This window comes from Drosophila ananassae, chromosome 3R (assembly GCF_017639315.1).
Source record: "Drosophila ananassae strain 14024-0371.13 chromosome 3R, ASM1763931v2, whole genome shotgun sequence".
Lineage (NCBI taxonomy): Eukaryota > Metazoa > Arthropoda > Insecta > Diptera > Drosophilidae > Drosophila > Drosophila ananassae.
Genome location: NC_057930.1, coordinates 9,667,002 through 9,685,308, shown reverse-complemented (window position 1 = coordinate 9,685,308; position 18,307 = coordinate 9,667,002). Strand labels below are relative to the sequence as shown.

Genomic DNA, 18,307 nt, shown 5'->3' with positions numbered 1-18,307 from the left:
TAAATAAAATTATGAAAAAAAGCTCTCATTATACCTTCTTATTCCCATTTTTTTTACCTTAGAAACATATAAATAAAATAGACATCTTAGCTAATATCTTTCTCAGTGCACTTTCCCAGGTAGCTGCATATAAACTGCAACTCATTTGGCGGATATCCATTAGATTCATAATGGTGGTCATTGATAGTGTTCGGTTTTATCGTCCGTTTTGGATTTGCATGAAAATTCTAGATCCGACTTTCTTCGGAGAACCAACGCGACTTCTTCGAGTTTATGTGGTGGCTCTGCAATTCCTGATCACCTTTTGCTTTCCACTGCACCTACTGCTGAATGTCCTGCTGCATCCTTCGCTGGCGGATCTATTCAAGAACCTGATTATGACGATCACCTGCTCGGCCTGCAGCTTGAAACATGTGGCACAAATCATTCATCTCCCGGAGATAAAGGAAATCGATTCCCTGATCACGCAATTGGACAAGTTTATTGAAAGCGAAGACGAGCATGAGTATTACCGTAAACACGTAAAATCCAATTCCGTACGATTCACCCGATGCTTGTATATCAGTTTCGGAATTATATACCCGATTTTCATGCTTGGCTTCTTGGTCCTGGTCGCAAGTGGAACCGGAGAACTGATAATCCCTGCGTACTTTCCCTTCGACTGGAAGACGAATCAGTATTTGTACGCTGTGGCCATCAGTTACCAGCTTTTGGGCGTTCTGGTAGATGGTCTACAGGGTCTAACCAACGACACCTATACTCCACTGACCCTGTGCATCCTGGGAGGTCACATCCACATGTGGGCCATGCGTATGTCAAGGCTCGGATTCGAAGGAATTGAAAGTGATAGGAATCAGTATAGACGGTTCGTGGCATACATAGAGCAGCACAAGTTGCTAATGAGGTGAGTAAGACGTACTCCAAGCTATAAGGTAACCAGGACTCTTGCAGATTCCACTACCTGACCCAGAAGACCATCAGTCAGGTGCAAATTTTCCAGTTGGGCGGCTGTGGCGGCACCCTGTGCCTCGTGGTGTCCTATGTACTCTTCTATGCTCCGGACATGATATCCCTGATCTACAACCTGGTGTTCATCGTGGTGGTCTGCGTCCAGCTCTTTCCCAGCTGCTACTTCGCCAGCGTGGTGGCCGAGGAGGTGCAGAGTCTGCCGTACGCGATCTTCTCCAGCCGCTGGTATGCCTGCTCGCAACGTCACCGCCGGAATCTGCTCATCTTCACCCAACTGACACTGGGCACCACGGGGCGGGGCCGGGTGATGAAGGCGGGCGGACTCGTGGAGCTGAATCTGAACGCATTCTACGCCACCCTAAAGATGGCCTACTCCCTGTTCGCCGTGGTGGTGCGGGTGAAGAGCAGATAGAGCGGCTTGTTAATTAAACAGTGAGGGCTCCTGGGGGAGGAGGGCCTATTGTTATTGATTTCCATTCCGCACCGTGAAATTGGCCAAAAAGTGGAGCAATCAACGCACTGCAAACGAAATTTCATTAATAGGCCCCGTCGCGATGCGCAAATAAACAATTTCGTATTCGGTGGATTCTGTTCTCCGGTTTTTCGTTCGAACAATGGCTCATTAAAGTGAATGAATTGTTTACGTAATACGTATATATACACAATTTCCATTCTGATTTCTGATTTCTGTTTTCGTATTTTGTTATTGTAAGTCTTGCATAAATCTCAGTGAAATCTGGGTGCTAGGTGCGGTTGTAATTAAAATAAAAATTGTTCCACATAATTATACAAATTGTTTTTCAACTAACAAGGCGATAAAATGCATTTACTGTGTTTTTCAGTTTCATTTCTCTCTAAGATGTGTCCTTGAACTCTATTTAATATTCTGGCCTTACAAATTCATAGCTTGGGTCCCTTTTCTGTAATTCTTGTGCTCTTTCCTTTGGTATTGACTTATGATTCAGGCAATTTTTGAATGACTGTCCTGGGGCATTCGTACGTGATACCGACATATTTTTTGAGGCTTAAACCTTTTTTGAATGAGAAAATGTAATCAAACTTAAAAGCATTGATGGCTATAAAATTTTCAAGAAGGACGAGCATTTTCGTTCTTTTTTCGGCGGATTTTTAATTAACGAACGAATAATTGGACGCTGTAATGAAATTAATGTCTTTCCGCTTGATTGAATAAATTTAACTGCTAGATACGAAAAAATAGTATATTGAGGCATTAATGCCTATTTTACATATTTTTCCCTTGAGTTTAACAATTTTTTTTTAATATAAAACCACTTTGTAAGTCAGCCAAGTGAAAAATTAAATAAAAGTACATGGATATATTGATTGTATATGAACACTTCTCGGAAAATGAAACCTCTTTTGAATCAAGGACATGGGGCCGCGGAAACGTACAAATATATTAATATATTCCACTCCTCGGGCCCAGATCTGTTCGTACGAAATGCAAATGACGTGGAGCCGTTGGCGTTGCATTCCGGAAGAGTGCAATGCGGACACGGCGAATTGCCAGGAAATAGGAGCTGGACACACATGGCGAGGGGAAACAAGGGTACTGGGCTGGGTAGAGGTGAGGCATGGCCAAGGACACAACGCGAGGGTTCACGCCGCACCGGTGGCAATTTATTGATGCCAACGCAACGATGAGTGCGTTCAAATTGCCCAAAGTGTTTGTGGAGATGGGGAAGCACTGGAAAATAATTCAATAATTTTAGTGTGATAGTGTTTTTAAGAACTCTGTCTTGAGTCTGTCTTAAGAGCTTCTTTCTTGGAAAAAATATTTAATACAATTCAGTTATGTAAGTATTTGATTTGTTATGTAAGTATGTCTGAAATTCTTTTATTTAGCTTAAATACTTAATTTTTTACAGTGCACCTTGGAAAGTACGATAAGGGGTTGTATCAGTTCAATTTGTCGCCTGCAGATGGCGCTTTCCTATCTGTCGAACACCCAAGCAGCCATTAAAATGTCCCCCCAGCAACACTTTTGCGTCATTATTGAAAGCAATTTCCCACAGCAAATAGAAAATCGAAAAACAATACAAAAAAAGAACAGAAAGACAGAAAATGAAAGCGAAAAATAAAATGAAATAAAATCAAACAAAAGAAAGTGAAGAAGAAAATGCGACAAATTCCAGGGCTCAGGCCGCAGCTTAGAGCCCGATGCGCGAATATTGCGCATACGGCACCCCCGTCCCCCAAGGGAAAAATACCCAGAGCAACACCTCCGAGACCCCCGATGGCCGCCCGCCTGCGAACCGATCCAGAGTTCCAGGGATCCATGAGCCACAGCCGGCCCAATTGCTGGAGGTGATTTAACTTTTTCTGCCTGCCATTCATTTCCTTTTCAATAGTAAAACGGCGCACAGACAGGGCAGACGCACCAGGAAAGGAGCACAACAAACCCAAAGCACACCAAACCATACTATAGAGAACCAAACAGAACCGAACCGAACCTAGAGAGATGGCGAAAATATTGTTGGCATACTTTTTCAAGTGTTTCCTGCCTTCCTGTATGTTGTCCTGGCTCCTTGCTCCTCCGCCGCCGTTGACTGTTTATTTTAACTTTTGGCATTTTGTGCGCGAGCCGGGGGAATTTCGGATGGCTGAAATAGGAAAGTAAAACAAAAAGCGGTTAAACAAAAATATGAAAAATAAATTGAAACACTCAACCGGGCCTGTCTATCTCAACAGAGCGCACATAAACTCGTGTCTGTCTAAAAAACCCCCCAAGAGTCCCACCACTCAAAACATGCCATCCTGGGATGGGATCGGTGACATCGACGAGGACATCCTGGAAAGACAACTAGATTTGATATCTGGTCAGTGGTCCTGCCGCAGATTGAATTGCTTCCACTTTTTGACCAAAAAACTCACAATTTCATAGTCAAGCCCTGAGGGACAGAGAATAGAGAGAATTTAGAAGATAAACTAAGGCAATCAAAATTTCGTTGCAATTTGGTTTGTGTTTGCTGCATATTCCACAAAGTCAACAAAATGCCTCTTGCCCCAGTGGTAATATATGCTGTGTTGCATTCTTAATGTAGAAATATGCACAAGGCCTCAGGTATTCGGAAAAGTACTCTTTGAATCTAGGAATTTGCAAGGTTTTGAAATAATGGAAACAAATAATAATGGCTCTTTTCTGTAAAGTTGTGTGCCTTCTAATTGTTGTTTATTTGAAAATTAAATTTGCAATTCAATGGCTAGTTGGCCCTCAATCGCAATTAAATTTGTAGCTAGTAAATAAAATTAAGGATTTTGTTTTTAACCGAAGGACCAATACGCTGTACATCTTAGTCCCAACAGCTTATTACTACCTGAATTTTAAATATTTCATTTAGACCCCTAACATATATATTTCAACTCTAAATAATCTGCCAAATTTTTTATTATTTTGCATCATTTATGACAAATTCTATATGAACTGCAACAAGAACCTTAATTGCAATTGCAGTTTCATTGGCAATTGAAATTGATTACATAATGAACGCTAATATAGTAATTGTATCGACTGTAATTGGCTTTTGGCAGTTTGCAAATTGTGAGAAATTGTTGATCACTTTTTTCCCATTTGAAACTGTTGCAAGTTGTAACTGAAAAAGTGAAAAATGATTAATTAGCTCGGGGCTAAATTGTTCTTGTCTGGCCCTGGGGATAGGGATTTTCCATGTACATACGACTGCATTGCGATTCATGTCCGAATTGGCAGAACTATTTCCCCATGCCGCGCGGCCAACTCAATTACAAAAGGGCCGACTGTCGGCTGCTGGGCATTCAATTTTCCCAACCCCAATGCGAAAAACAACGCACATCAAAGACAAACAAAGCCAGTTCAGCCATAGGATGATGGCCGAAGGATGATGGCGGATGGCGGACGGGCGGTGTTGCAAAAAGTGTCCAACATGTTAGTGTGTTGGGCGGACAACCGAACTGGCGGCGCCTAAAACTATGCTCCACGGCATGAATAACAGAGCGGCTGAAACCGTGGGCTTTTTGCCGCAACTACACTCAAAAAAACAATTAAAATTGTTTTTAAATAAAATATTATGACAGTTATTTATAAAAGGAAAATTATCACTATACATACCACTCAATTATCAAATAAAAAATAGCTTAAATAGAAAAGTGTAGAACAAATAAATCTATTTTTTTGTCAGTTTTTCCCCAACATCTGCCTCCACTCTTGTATTTCAGTCATGCATGAACATTTTTTCCATCCAGTTGCCTGTTTTGCTTTTGCTTTTCGTTAGGCTCCTGTTATTGTTGCCGCTTTTCTTTGTTTGGCTAACGTTGCTAATTTTTTTTTTGTTTTAAGCTTTTTTTTTTGCTGTTGCTGTCGCCTGTGTTTTTACAGCTGATAAAGTTAGCCGGCTCGCTGCTGCCTGTGTCGCATCCTTAACCAAGTTAACTGGAGCCCCACTAATAAATCCTAGAAATGTGTGTATCAACGAGTTTTCCAAGGCACTGCTTCAAGGTTGAGACACTTAACTTGCTTTAATTCTTCTATACAATTTTTATGTTGGTTTGAGTTTTCTTTAAAAGGGAGAGGGGATTATTCCAACGATATATTCGTCAATATAATTAAACTAAACTAGATAGATCGTGTTTTAAAATATATACTTAAATATTATTGTGATATGAAAACAATGTTTCATTATCTAAGTAAGATATTATTTTTTTAGCACAAAATATTAAAAAAATCCATTACTCAAGAAAAAATATTCTGTTCTAATTGACGGTGTTTTCTGCCAAGTCGCTATTGAAAGATTACCTTTTTTATAAATTTATCTACAGTTACGATCAAAATAATAGGTGCGACCATGAACTCGGTACAAAATTTAATGAAACACTATGCCTAAAATATACCATTTTTTTATTTTAATGGGTCACTTGGATGCCAAAGTTGTCGGGGTATTGAGACAAAACGTTTGGAATAATTGGGATGGCATCAAAATTAAGTTCTACCGATCTAAATAAAAGGGGCTTCAGGGGTTTCATTTTATGGGATAACCATTTTAACCAAGGGGTAACCATTTTATGGGAAAAAAGGTGTCATCCGATTTGGAGGAGGGAAATCAGAGGAACATAAATGTGACGAAAATCCGACTTTAGAAAAACCCAGACGGGCCTGGGTTCTGGCCATTCTATGGGATATTGCAACTCACTTTGTACTTAATTGAGGTAACTCCACTAGGATCTGTTGACTAAGAACGGAGCATAAGAAAAGGTTTTTCCATATTGGGTAGTGTTGTGTTTATTATAGATATATCAAAATATCCGTGTTGCGCTGTGTACAGATGAGTTGCAAAGAGTAGTTACAAATTCATCACATATACCATATAACAAAAACATACAACAAATAATGTGGAGCTAATTTTACAGACGTCTTTGGGATTATTGGTCTACTGGCAATCCGCTAAGGGGCAGAAGTCGACAGGAAGGTGCCACAACATGTACTTCAGCTTGTTGCATTGCTTTGCGAGGAAAGCGACGCTTTCGTCATCAATGTAGACTGTGAGCTCGTCGTTCTGACAGCCCCTATAGACAACCTTTCTGTCATACTCCTTCGAACAGGGATCCAATGTCACCTGGGACATGACGCACCACTTGCTGGTGTCCAGGCCACAATTCTGTTTTTCAATAACTCTGAAAATGCGACACAGTTCCCGATTCACTATCAAAGGAAGTACAAATGTGCACCTTATCAACTCATAATGTCTTAAAAACGATTGGCACTTATAGGGGGGGCACATGGGCCTGGTAGCATGTACGATCCATTCTTGGGTGTCTGCACCTTCACAAACAATCATAAGGGTACAGTCGAACACATCGGCAGGGACACATTTGCTAAAATTCAAGGCATTTGGATCTTCCGAGAACTGGAACTGTTCCGCTAAGAAAATCAAAATGCACTTGAAGTCACAGTCACATGGGTCTTCTTCATTCACAATAATAACCGCATATCTACGGTCTTCAGGGAGAACATTGGCGTAAGGCGGACGACCGCAGTTTTTGCAGCAATGGATATCACATTTGTGCGGACATTTCTTGTCCTCCTCCACTTCTAATGGGGGGCAGCAGAACTTCTGCCGCAAGGCGCGGACGTTGCTTCCTTTGGAGCTATCGTTGCTTGAGGCATTGGTGTCTCCGCTGCTGGCCGTGCTGCTCTCGGTACTAGCCTCTGCGGTGCTACAGCAAGCCCCCGAAGAACAACCGTCACCCAGGATGAGGTTACAGTCAGGATCGCTGGAACGTGGCATCGCAATAGACTGGTTTGCAGAGCTGCCTAGGGGCAGTTCGACGTCCATATCTATGTCCACCTCCATTGACATCTCAGGGGACCCGCACCCGATATCTTCGAGGTAACACAATCTGCACACGGGTTTCGTGTCATCAAACAATTCGATGCAGGCCGGGTCGTCGCCCTGCATGCTGATCTGGCACAGCCGTGACACATCCGATAACATAAGGTCGTCGGACAATTTTGAATGGCTTAATAGCATTCGCTGACGCTTCACAGGAACCCCAATCCGCTTTTCCACAAGCGTTTTTAAGTCGAAAATCGATGCTTCATCTCGGACTCTAACTAACGGCGCACGGCCGACCGCACTTGTCCCTTCGAAGTAAATCTTGAAATACATATTTCACCAACGAACTTTGTTATTGAAAAAAAATATATATCCGAAAATATTTCGACTTGGACTTTTTTTATAAATTTTCTCTTCAACAATTTGATGTGAACTCTTTGAAAGAGACGATACGAGTGCTTCAGAGCTGAGCTGGAAAAGGGCTTGACATGTTTCAAAAAAAGCACCAGCTACTGCGTTTCACAATATTAATTTTTTTAGTTCACTATTTTTGTATAGACCTTTTTTATTAGAGCAAAAATTCATTTTATAAGAAATTAATTTTATAATGAACTTCTCATAAGGATCGGATTATAATAAAAAGTGCCAGTTAACTGCAAGGGTTGTAGACTTCGGCTCTGTCCATTTAAGATTTATTATTTTAACCTGTTCCCTATTTTACCAATGGATCTACGAATAAATTCAGTTTAATTTCATAATTTAAGAAGTAATATCCAAATACCTTAATACCTTGCTCGACCGGCCAACTTACCACAACAAGTCAAGTAACTTTCTAGAATCTGAGTATCGCAGATTTCAAAGATTTAATGCATTACCTATGTCAGTTGGAGCAAGATCTCCTCCTCCCAAAACCCCACAAAACCCACATCCTATGACCAGGTTATGCATTTCCTACTAATTTTCATCTCCGGAAAATGAGAGGCAACAAATGAACCAGAGCCCTGGTAACTAACATACACGCATGATGAAAAACCTGTCGGATAATGAATCGGGCTAATCGATAAAGTGTGCCCGGTTACAGGGGAAGTCCATTAAAGCAACCGTTCCAGCCTGGCGCCTCTCTTACTTTATGGCTGGCTATCAAATTTCCTCCTTTTTTCTCTGCTGGCGGTCTCCATCGGCATTTTGCAATCGGATCTCGGTCGGATGAGGGATTACAAAATTTCAAATTCATGAGACCAAAGCGCATTGTTTGGCCAAACAACCAATGACAGTCTCTGGTGCCGGCCAATTTCCAATTTCCGTAGGCAATGTTGGCTGACCATTTTCATAAGAGCACCGTCCAAATCCATTTTTCCCCTTCCGTCATTGTTTTCAGGGTTTGACAATTTTGCTGAGTTTTTTTTTTTGTTATTTGGCTTCGCAACTGGAAAAGTGAATGCTGCAGTGCAGCCAGTTAGCTTCAGTGTGCGAATATGTATCTCAGCTATGGGGAAGGTCATTTGTAACCTTAACTAAACAAATTTGAAAGCTGGCCACCGGGCATATCAGGTGTGGTCTGGTTCTTCCGTTGGCGATGGCCCTTTTTACGAGCCCCCCTTATAAAACGACCAGTGGGCAATGGAACAGGCATCAGTTCGCCACCACCACCTCCAAGAGCAGACACAGCATCCTCTCCAGCAGCAGCATCAGCTAAACAAATTACCAGCAACCAACTAGTCGAATACTTAACGTCAGTAGCCATGAAACGGGTAAGTTTTCCGTCAACCGCTGCCGGCCATAAATTTCCCAGCCCGTTGTTCGCCTGCCATGTCTATCCGGCTAAGTGGAAGTTAGGGCCATAAATCAGGATAATCAAAAATACAAAACGATAAAGGCAAGGGCGTATTAGGCCAATTTAAATGCCCAGAGCCGTGACATAAACCGAATGGAAACCACCAAAGTGTGGTTTGAGTTCTGAGGAGGGGAGTGCCAGGAAAGTTGGAATAAAATTCACACCAAGAATTGTAAACGGGGCCTTGTTACGAAAAGTTTTGCAGTATAAAATTCAGACTTAATTTCCTTAAAGTAGTTTTATAACGAGACTTAAATACTTCTCTAGATGTCTTTATTTTCTATAAATTAAACTTAAATAATTTTGCATTTTTAAGATTTCTTCACAAAAGAATTTCTTTAAATGCATACGCTTTTGCCTTTTGTATTCTGGACAGTCCATAAAGCCAGACACGAAAAAATAAATCCTACTACGTTTTTTCATTCATTTATTCAGTTACATGAAACGTTTGTTGTCCTTTTTAATTTATGGCCCTTTGCTAGTAACAAATGAAACGCAAAAAGCTTGAATCGAATGACAAATTGATTGATTGGAAGAGACCAGTACTTCAGAGCCATTAGATTCATGTCCTTTGTATATCCTTTTTATTTTAGACCTACCTGTTGCTCTGCGTGAGCCTGCTGACTTGCAATGTGGCGAACTCGGCCTTCCTGCGACCGATCGACCTGAGCCAGCTGGCCAAGTCCTCCAGCCTCCAGCAACAGCAGCAACTGCGCGTCGAACTGAACCGGGACGATGGCAACAACGACGATGACGCCACCACCCTGGCGCCCAATTCTAGCGAGGACTACGACAGCCGTCCCCAGTACAGCTTCGCCTACGACGTTCGGGACACTCTCACCGGCGACGACAAGCGGCAGGAGGAGAAGCGCGACGGCGATCTGGTCAAGGGCCAGTACTCGCTGATCGAACCCGATGGCACCCGTCGCATTGTGGAGTACACGGCCGATGATGTGAGCGGCTTCAATGCCATCGTCTCCAAGCAGCGTCTGGATGAGCAACAGCAGCAAAGGATCTCCGCCTCCGCCTCGACCTCGACGCGATTCAACAGCCTGGAGGAGCTCCAGAGCCGCCTCACCGCCCAGGCCCTTGCCGAAGCTCAGTCTCTAGCGGAGGCCCAGCAGGCCAGTCAACGGGAATCGGAGAACCAGGCACGAGCCCAGGCCCAGCAACTGATGGAGCAGTTCCAGCAGCAGGTGCAGCAACAGGAGCAACAGCGACTGCAGCAGGAGCAGCAGCTGAGGGAACTCCAGCGTCTGCAGGAGCAGCGTGACCGTGAGGACCGTGAGCTGAGGGAACGTGAGCAACGTGAGCGGGAACAGCGTGAGCGCGAACAGCGGGAGCGGGAACTTCGTGATCGTGAGCTGCGTGACCGTGAACTGAGGGAACGTGAGCAGCGTGAGCGGGAACAGCGTGAACGGGAGCAGCGTGATCGTGAGCTGAGGGAGCGAGAGCAGCGTGAACGTGAGCAGCGTGACCGTGAGGACCGCCGTCAGCAGCAATTGGAACGTCGCCAGAACCAGAACCAGCGCCTCCTCGACCAGCAGACCCTGCTCCTGGCCCAAAGCCTGCCCAGCATTCAGGCCACCGTGGTCTCGCACCCACCGACTCTGCTGGCCTCTCGGCTTCCAGCTTCCACCACCAGGACCTCCACCACCACTCTGCTGACCCGTGACCGCGACCTGGAAGCCTGGCGCCAGCTGCCCAATGCCCGCCTCACTATCGACCGCAGCTCCCAGCCACTGATCCTCAGCCAGCCCTCCAGTGCCTCGATCCAAGCTCAACTGATCAGCTCTCCCCTGCTGCTGGATTCCGCCAATCTGAATGGCCTGATCAGCACTCGGCTGAATGGTAATGCCGCCAGAGCTGGAGCCGCTCTCAGCTGGACCAACGGACGCCGTATCCTGAACAACGATCTCTGGCAGCTGGACAGCCGGGAAAGCAGCAGCAGGGAGGAGAACCGTCGCGACGACAACCGACGGGACGAGAACCGACGGGATGACAACCGACGGGACAGCGAGGAGCGACGCTCGCAAACCTGGTAATCCTAAAAGCCAGGATGGCCAATATTTTCAACTGAACTCAAAGGAAACTCAACGAAGGACCTCAGCGATCTGCCAACCGGACCACGAATATGTTTTTTTAGCCTGTAATATCTAGTTTCAATCTTGTGTGTTAACAAAGCCTAGATAATATTTTTTTTTGGGGATTTTGGCTACGCTTTCCTGCCTTTCTGTCGGCTTTTCTCTTCAACTAATTAACTTACTAACTAACGCATACAGCAAACTTGCCAAGAACTTCCACCCGAGCTCTAATGCCTTTCTTCCAGCTAACTTTAGCACTAAGTTTAATTGTCTTTGTGTTACTTTATAGTTAGTCAACTGCATCAATGTAAAAACGTAAAAAAAAATAAATCTGAATATAAATATAAGGCAGTAGGCTTAAATACAGCCTGCATGACCTTCTGCAAATGAAAATTATATATTCTTTTTAATTAAAACATAAATTTTAAACTTAATAATGGCATGAATATATAAGAAAAATTTAGAGCCCAATTAAACCAGATTTCCAAAAAGATTTTCCAAAGCACAACAGGTGGTCTAGCATTTTCCTGCCAGTGACTTCTCTACTTCTTTTTTTGTTACTCCTTCTGGGCAACTAACCAAAGCCAGTTGACCCTAATCGCCTTTCATGGACTCTGACACTTTGGTCATGGATGCTGCAGACACATATCCGAGCATGTTACCATATAAGTTTCCACCTTTTTCCACACTTCAACCTTCATGTCCACGTGTGCACGCAACTTGACCATAAACCCTGGAGCCAAGTTTCTTTAGGGCAGCAAATGGCAACAAATTTTTTAATAATAAACACTCGCCTGAGGACGGGGGTGGAACGCTTGCAAAAGTTTGCTTCTCCATTCCACAAAGTTTGTGTCTCGTCGTACACTTAAAAATAAAGTTGCACTTGAGTGGGGAGTGGAGATCCGTGGGGAAGTGTGGATGGGTTTGACCAAGGTAGTTAAGATGCCAAGGCAATACCAACTTGGCAAAAAGGTAATGAAAACTGGACAGAGTCCGGTGGGGGCAGGAGATTCGATTAAGACATTTTCCTTGGAAACTCGAGGTCGGGTTTTTAGAGCTTGGCATTCAGAGTTTAAGGGGAATGTATAAATAAATGAGGGTCAAGATTGTTTAATTTTGGAAAGAGATTTTATTTATTGCTTCAAATATAAAGCTATTTATTTTAGTTTTGAAGCTAAGTTACTAATCACAAAAGTCATTTACTTAAAACTGAATTGCTCTAAAGGCTCAACGTCCGCTCTTGCTGAATTTTCCTAAATTTAATATAAATTCTTCGAGTTAGTGACACCAAGGACAGGCCCAAAGTCACGGCGGGCCACTTGCAGCTGTTGTGCCGGAGTCCTTTGCTAGGAAATCACTTAAAAGTTCATCAAAAGTGCAGCTGCTTGTTGTCTGCCGGATCCCTTGAGCCATTCTACCCGACAATGGGCTGACAGTGGCAGAAAGACAGGCGGAAAGAAGAAAAACTCGAACTGGAAAACTACAAAACAGTTGGCCTACGCTCAGAATGTCAACTTCGTGAGACACTAACAAGCCAACCCGGAAAACCCAAATCCAAAGTAGCTGCAAAAAACAAACTGAACAAACTAAGCTAGTAAGCGATTTCTTTTGGCTTTCGACTCTTGTCTAGTAAACGTTTTTCTAAACGATTTCCTCCCAATTCCACAGCCCAGCATGTTGACCAAGAAGTTCCGACTGCTTAATTGCTCGACAAAGCAAGTCCGTGGACTGGCAGCTTTAAAGGCGGCCATGGCTCTACCGGAAGAAAAGCCAATTAATACCAAATCCGAAGTTCACCGAGCTCCTTATCCATTTACCATGAAAGTCGCACCTTTCATAGACCCAAAGTGCATTCAAAAAAACAAATATTCATCAGGGTCGAAAGTTCAGCAGGGGCACAGGGGATACACCTTTGACTATCATGCTTTTTCGATGTACGACTTGATGGATGCCGCCCTCAAGGCGAAGGAGGAATCTGCCAAATACGCCAAGAATCGCATTGAGATGGAGAGGCAGATGCTTTTGAAGATGAAAATTCCTCCAGACTTTTAAATTGTTAGCTGTGATAATTAATTACTTGTAATCATTAAATTATTCAAAGAGATTTTAGTGTATTTGAGAGTCAAGGGAAAACTTGGGGACTTATTAAAAATTAAAAACTGACAAAAGATATTATAATCTGGATATTGGACTTCTCCTTATAAAATAAAATACATAAAATAAATTATAAAAAACAAATCATATTGAAAAAATTATATTATATTAATTAGTGATAAATTATAAATAAAAGGATAATTAATAATAAAGATAATTATTAACATCAAATTTTAAGACCGCGAATCTAAATACTCTAGTATTATTAGTTTTGTCATTATAAATAAAAAATTATAAAAATAAATATTAATTGAATAAATTATTTTAAAATATTTATGTTTCATAAATTTAATTTTACTTTAAAGGCAAACGATAAATATTATAAACATATTCATTTTGATTCAGAAGCACACTGAACTGAAGAAGTAACTTTCAAAATTACTCATACGCCCTGTAGGTCTGAAGACCAACATTTTCTTTAGTCTTTCTTTTAGGGAAAAAATATATGAAATAAATATGAAAATTGAAACGTATGCTTGCTTTGATTTAAACATTAAGTACAGCCTATCTAGAAGGCACATGAATAACATTTCTTCTGTTAACCATACATTTACCAAATTCTACAAAACCAAAGCAAACCCCTTCCAAATTTTCACAAATTTTTCGTATTAAATTTCTTACTTCAACTAATATTGCCCGAAGCAATGTCTTTTAAAATGACGAGAAGCTTGTTGCGTCCTTATCTAGCTCCACCTGTTATCCTTCGTCGTTCCATGGCTAAGAAGCCATCAAAGAAACCGTCGAACACGCCGCGACCACCCAAGGATCCGCCAGATGATCCGCCCTACAAGCCTGCATGCGTGAGCCACGAAGGATTCGACGTGCCGCCTTTCGTCAGTCCCACTTCTTTTCGGCAGTTCAGTGGACCGGACGAGAAGCTGGGACCAGGAGCGGGAAAAGCCGAGGTGTACAAGAACGCCCAATACTTTGGGTATCATCGATATAGCTTCACGGATCTGATTAATCAGGCTACGTTAATGCGAGACGCACGGGACGCCGATGCCGGAATTCAGGCCTCCCTTGAAGTGGATGAAGATCCGGAAATCGCCCACGATCTGGAGGCCATGAAGAATTTGGAGAAAGAGTGCGATAAGATCCTTCAAAGGCAGGCCAAGGAAGAGGACGAAAAATGCAGGATAGCTGAGGAGAAGGCTCTGGAGGAAATGAGCGAAGAGGAGTTGAAAGTGTGGTGTCAGCAAAAGGAAGCCTTGATTAAGGAGCAAGAGAAGAAAAAGAAAAAGGAGGAAAAGGTGAAGGGGGGGAAGTCTTTGGAGAGCATGTCCTCTGAGGAGCTTGTAGAATGGTGTAAACAGAAGGAAGCAGAAATTAGAAAGAAGGAGGAGGAGAAAAATCGAAATGCGGCATTGAAGAAAAAAGAAGAGGCGTTGATGAAAATGTGTGAGGAGGCGGAACTGAAGAGAAAGTGTATAGAAGAGCAAGTGAAAAAGGAATGCGAGAAGAAGGCCTGCGAGGAGGCAGAGCAAAAGAAAAAATGCCAAGAAGCGGAAGCAAAGAAAATATGCAAGGAAGCGGCGTTAAAGGAAAAATGTGACAAAGAAGCGGAATTAAAGAAGAAATGTGAGGAGGAAGAAAAAAAGAAAAAATGTGAAGAGGCGGAACAGAAGAAAAACTGTGAGGAGGCAGAACAAAAGAAAAAATGCCAAGAAGCGGAAGCAAAGAAAAAGTGCGAAGAAGCGGCGTTAAAGGAAAAATGTAAGAAAGAAGCGGAATTAAAGAAAAAATGTGAAGAGGCAGAACAAAAGAAAAAGTGTGAGGAGGCAGAACGAAAACAAAAATGCCAAGAAGCGGAAGCAAAGAAAAAATGCGAAGAAGCGGAAGCAAAGAAAAAATGCCAAGAAGCGGAAGCAAAGAAAAAATGCCAAGAAGCGGAAGCAAAGAAAAAATGCCAAGAAGCGGAAGCAAAGAAAAAATGCCAAGAAGCGGAAGCAAAGAAAAAATGCGAAGAAGCGGCATTAAAGGAAAAATGTAAAAAAGAAGAGGCATTGAAGAAGAAATGTGAAGAAGAGGCGTTAAAGAAAAAGTGCGAGGAGAAATCAAAAAAGAAACATAGCAAATGTGATGATAAAGAAGACAAAGACAAGTAGAATCAATTCGAACTCCGACATATTTAAGTCCAAGACCGCAACCCAGCATAAAAACTCACCTCAATGGTTGCTGTACACGATAACTGGCTTTAACTCTATCCAAGTTCCAGTCCATACAGTTTGGCATCCACTGAACTGAGGACTGAGCTCTTTTACTTTTTTGCCTTGAGGTTTCGATTTGAATTGTTAATAAATCAGTTGTATATGAAATTGGCATAAAACCGAACAACACGCAACGATTTCTTACATCGGGGGTGGGCAACGGAAGCTCAAAACGAGAACGGGGTTGCTGCACAATTTCAGGGACAAATCCATCGAAATTCAAACGAAACTCCATGAAAGTGTTTTATTTTTTTGAGGAAAGATCCGCCTCGAGGTCGTCAACTGTACAATGACTCTGCATGGGACCTTTCGGGCTGAGAACAGGGCTTCTAATTTGCATTAATCTCTATGAACCGATATCGAGATTCATTGCCATCACGTGTACGCCGCTTAGTAATTACAAAGCTAGGAAATTCCCCGATCCGAAAAGAGATATAGAGAGAGCACAGCATGTGTGTAGTTTTTATTTTATCATTTCGATTACAAAGCTAAAGAGTCCAGTTTCCGATCAAAGATATTGTTTAATTATCATGTAATCACACAATTTCTGTTTTGTGTGTTCTTCCCACAAAATTGGTGAATTACAGGCTCTACGACCTTTACAAGATATATTTATAGATTGTATCAGACATTCTAAATAAGGCCTTGACATTAAAGCAGATATTCGTAAGCAAAACACTTTAAAAACCATTAATTTTAAAAATATATTTTAGTTTAAATTGGCTGGCACAGTTGTGCTTAAATACCACATCGAACAAGTCTGTAATAAGTCTCTAAAAAATTAAGTGACAAATGGTACTCTATGTTAAATAAGTTAGTCTATTTTAAAAGTTTTAAAAGAAATTCTAATTATCGTACCACGACCTCTACTAGCAACATAGCTAGTATGTTTTAGGAAAAACACAAAAAGTAATATGAATAAATACATCCGAGCCGCCAAAAGCTGTTGGGCACACGATGCGCCTCGTTTTGCAGGCATTTAAGCTGAAAATTGCTGGCAAAATATTTGCACACTCCACAAGCTTCGAGCTGCGAGCTCTGAGCTCCAAGCTGCAGCTTATGTTTTTTGCTGTTTTTGCAGCTCTTGGCCAGCTGCATTGATGCGTCGCCAAATGTTTACCCTAAACCCATAAATGCAACCTGCTCCCTGCCCTCCCTCCCTCCAAATAGCACCTCGCGTTCTAGCCCAGGTGAATGGAACACAGAAGAAAATATTTATCAAAAGATACTTTGACCTTTGACTAAAATAATATTTATTACTACAACATTTTATAAATATTTTTTAATACCAAAATAATAAAAATGAGTAATATTTTTTTAGGCTTGTATTATTTTTAAGTGTACTGCTCTCGTAGCTCTCTGGCCCGCGATCTGTGCCAGGCATACAAAATGCATCTAATTTTGGGCCTAACGACAACTTGTCGCTTGTCATGGCCTCCTGGCCTGAGCTTTGTTGTTATTGTTGCTGTTGCCTAGGCTGCTGTTGCTGCCTCATCATCATTTGCAACTGCTGGCAGCATCAGAAAAAGAAAAAACAGCAGCAGCAGCTGCCTCACTTGGAGATCAACTTGTGGAGATCGCCGCGCTTTATTTGTGCAGCTTTTAGCTGCGGCTCGTAATCGCAGCTCATAGATCAAAACACAGGCGAAGGAGATGCCAGTTATCTGCATCTCTCTCAGGTTGCACTGCAAAATAAATAGAGTCTCATCCTGCAGCTAACACTTAGTCGAGTCTAGTAATTTAACAAATTACTGTGAGTTTAATATTCATTTTCGTGTTTCATAGACTCTTTACTTAGCATTTATTTTTGAATCAGTACCGCCTTTATCCGTATATTTTTTGTTGTGTGCTAATTTTGCATAACATGGCCAGCAACTTCTTTTATTTTATGTGAACCAAGTCCAGTTCTCATCGCCTTTAAAGCCAAGACACCGAGAGAACGAGAGGGGGGCACATTCCGACGCACAGCTGCCCTCCCGGCCGCCCACCCACGCCACACGAAAAAGTTTTCCCACTGACCGAAAATGACAAGAACGGCAATTTCCCACAGTACCCACGGCATTTTCCATTTCCACAGCTATCCCATTCCGGCACACTCAAATTAGCCATCTCATTTTCGCTCTGATTAAAGGTAATTTTCAAATTTTCCAAACAACCCTGCGACAACCCGGCAACAACTGTTGCAACTGCCACAGGAACAGCAACAGGAATGGCAATAGCAACAGCAGGCGGCAACTTTGGCACTGCAATTTCGATTTCGCCTGTCGTCCATTTAATGATTTCAAATCGGAGCAGGCCCAACCACTTCCCCAGCCAAGACCAGGCCCCATCCCCCCACTGACCATTTTTTTCGCAGCTGTGGCTGTGCGGGAAAAAAAGGAAAATTGCCGAAACTAAAACCAGAACGCGTGCGCATTGAATTATGCAAATATTTTAACCATTTGCCGCCAATCAATTGGTTTTCCCCGCCATGTGGCGGTTATCTGGAGAGAAACTTAGGAATGCAAATCGGATTAACGATCCTTAAAATGTATCTCTTTTTTGCAGAATTTGTAGGCTTAGTTAGTGCTATTTATTTAAAAATAATTGATTAAGAGTGCTATGTTCTTTAGAAAGGTAATAGATATGAAAAAGTAATGTATATAGGAACAGGAATATATATAATAGGTATAAATATATTTCCTGTTCCTTAAAATGTTCCTTAAAATGTCCTGTTATTTCCTGTTCCTT

The 18,307-nt window shown here is 42.2% G+C and overlaps 5 protein-coding genes and 1 long non-coding RNA gene across 6 annotated transcripts; 5 read left to right on the top strand and 1 right to left on the bottom strand.

The window, feature by feature from the left end:
• The first annotated feature begins 143 nt into the window (after nucleotides 1-143).
• Nucleotides 144-1,582, top strand: LOC6504294 (odorant receptor 33c). Its single transcript, XM_001965033.3, has 2 exons — nucleotides 144-904; nucleotides 952-1,582. Exons 1-2 carry the CDS (start codon nucleotides 171-173, stop codon nucleotides 1,379-1,381), a joined length of 1,164 nt encoding a protein of 387 aa, XP_001965069.1. The 5' UTR covers nucleotides 144-170; the 3' UTR covers nucleotides 1,382-1,582.
• A 1,290-nt stretch (nucleotides 1,583-2,872) lies between these two features.
• On the top strand, nucleotides 2,873-3,693 carry LOC26514241. The gene is made up of 2 exons (XR_001408438.3): nucleotides 2,873-3,297; nucleotides 3,357-3,693. It is a non-coding gene; the product is annotated as an uncharacterized LOC26514241 (long non-coding RNA).
• Nucleotides 3,694-6,392: 2,699 nt separating this feature from the next.
• LOC6506013 lies at nucleotides 6,393-7,457 on the bottom strand. The gene has a single exon (XM_001965032.1). The coding sequence runs from the start codon at nucleotides 7,455-7,457 to the stop codon at nucleotides 6,393-6,395; it is 1,065 nt and encodes a 354-aa protein (XP_001965068.1).
• Nucleotides 7,458-8,939: 1,482 nt separating this feature from the next.
• Nucleotides 8,940-11,599, top strand: LOC6504295 (trichohyalin). The gene is made up of 2 exons (XM_001965031.4): nucleotides 8,940-9,049; nucleotides 9,726-11,599. Exons 1-2 carry the CDS (start codon nucleotides 9,041-9,043, stop codon nucleotides 11,175-11,177), a joined length of 1,461 nt encoding a protein of 486 aa, XP_001965067.1. The 5' UTR covers nucleotides 8,940-9,040; the 3' UTR covers nucleotides 11,178-11,599.
• A 1,084-nt stretch (nucleotides 11,600-12,683) lies between these two features.
• Nucleotides 12,684-13,320, top strand: LOC6502756. Its single transcript, XM_001965030.4, has 2 exons — nucleotides 12,684-12,810; nucleotides 12,885-13,320. The coding sequence occupies exon 2, from the start codon at nucleotides 12,891-12,893 to the stop codon at nucleotides 13,266-13,268; it is 378 nt and encodes a 125-aa protein (XP_001965066.1). The 5' UTR covers nucleotides 12,684-12,810; nucleotides 12,885-12,890; the 3' UTR covers nucleotides 13,269-13,320.
• Nucleotides 13,321-13,891: 571 nt separating this feature from the next.
• Nucleotides 13,892-15,475, top strand: LOC6504297 (axoneme-associated protein mst101(1)). Its single transcript, XM_044716210.1, has 2 exons — nucleotides 13,892-15,054; nucleotides 15,166-15,475. The coding sequence occupies exons 1-2, from the start codon at nucleotides 14,015-14,017 to the stop codon at nucleotides 15,473-15,475; spliced, it is 1,350 nt and encodes a 449-aa protein (XP_044572145.1). The 5' UTR covers nucleotides 13,892-14,014.
• Nucleotides 15,476-18,307: the final 2,832 nt, after the last annotated feature.

Bases quoted from the DNA above. Each gene is read 5' to 3' on its own strand.
- LOC6504294 (XM_001965033.3), top strand. From the start codon at position 171: ATGGTGGTCATTGATAGTGTTCGGTTTTATCGTCCGTTTTGGATTTGC. The intron at 905-951 runs GTGAGTAAGACG...GGACTCTTGCAG, and splicing joins CAGCACAAGTTGCTAATGAG to ATTCCACTACCTGACCCAGA.
- LOC6506013 (XM_001965032.1), bottom strand. From the start codon at position 7,457: ATGTTATCGGATGTGTCACGGCTGTGCCAGATCAGCATGCAGGGCGAC.
- LOC6502756 (XM_001965030.4), top strand. From the start codon at position 12,891: ATGTTGACCAAGAAGTTCCGACTGCTTAATTGCTCGACAAAGCAAGTC.
- LOC6504297 (XM_044716210.1), top strand. From the start codon at position 14,015: ATGTCTTTTAAAATGACGAGAAGCTTGTTGCGTCCTTATCTAGCTCCA. The intron at 15,055-15,165 runs GTGCGAAGAAGC...ACGAAAACAAAA, and splicing joins GAAGCGGAAGCAAAGAAAAA to ATGCCAAGAAGCGGAAGCAA.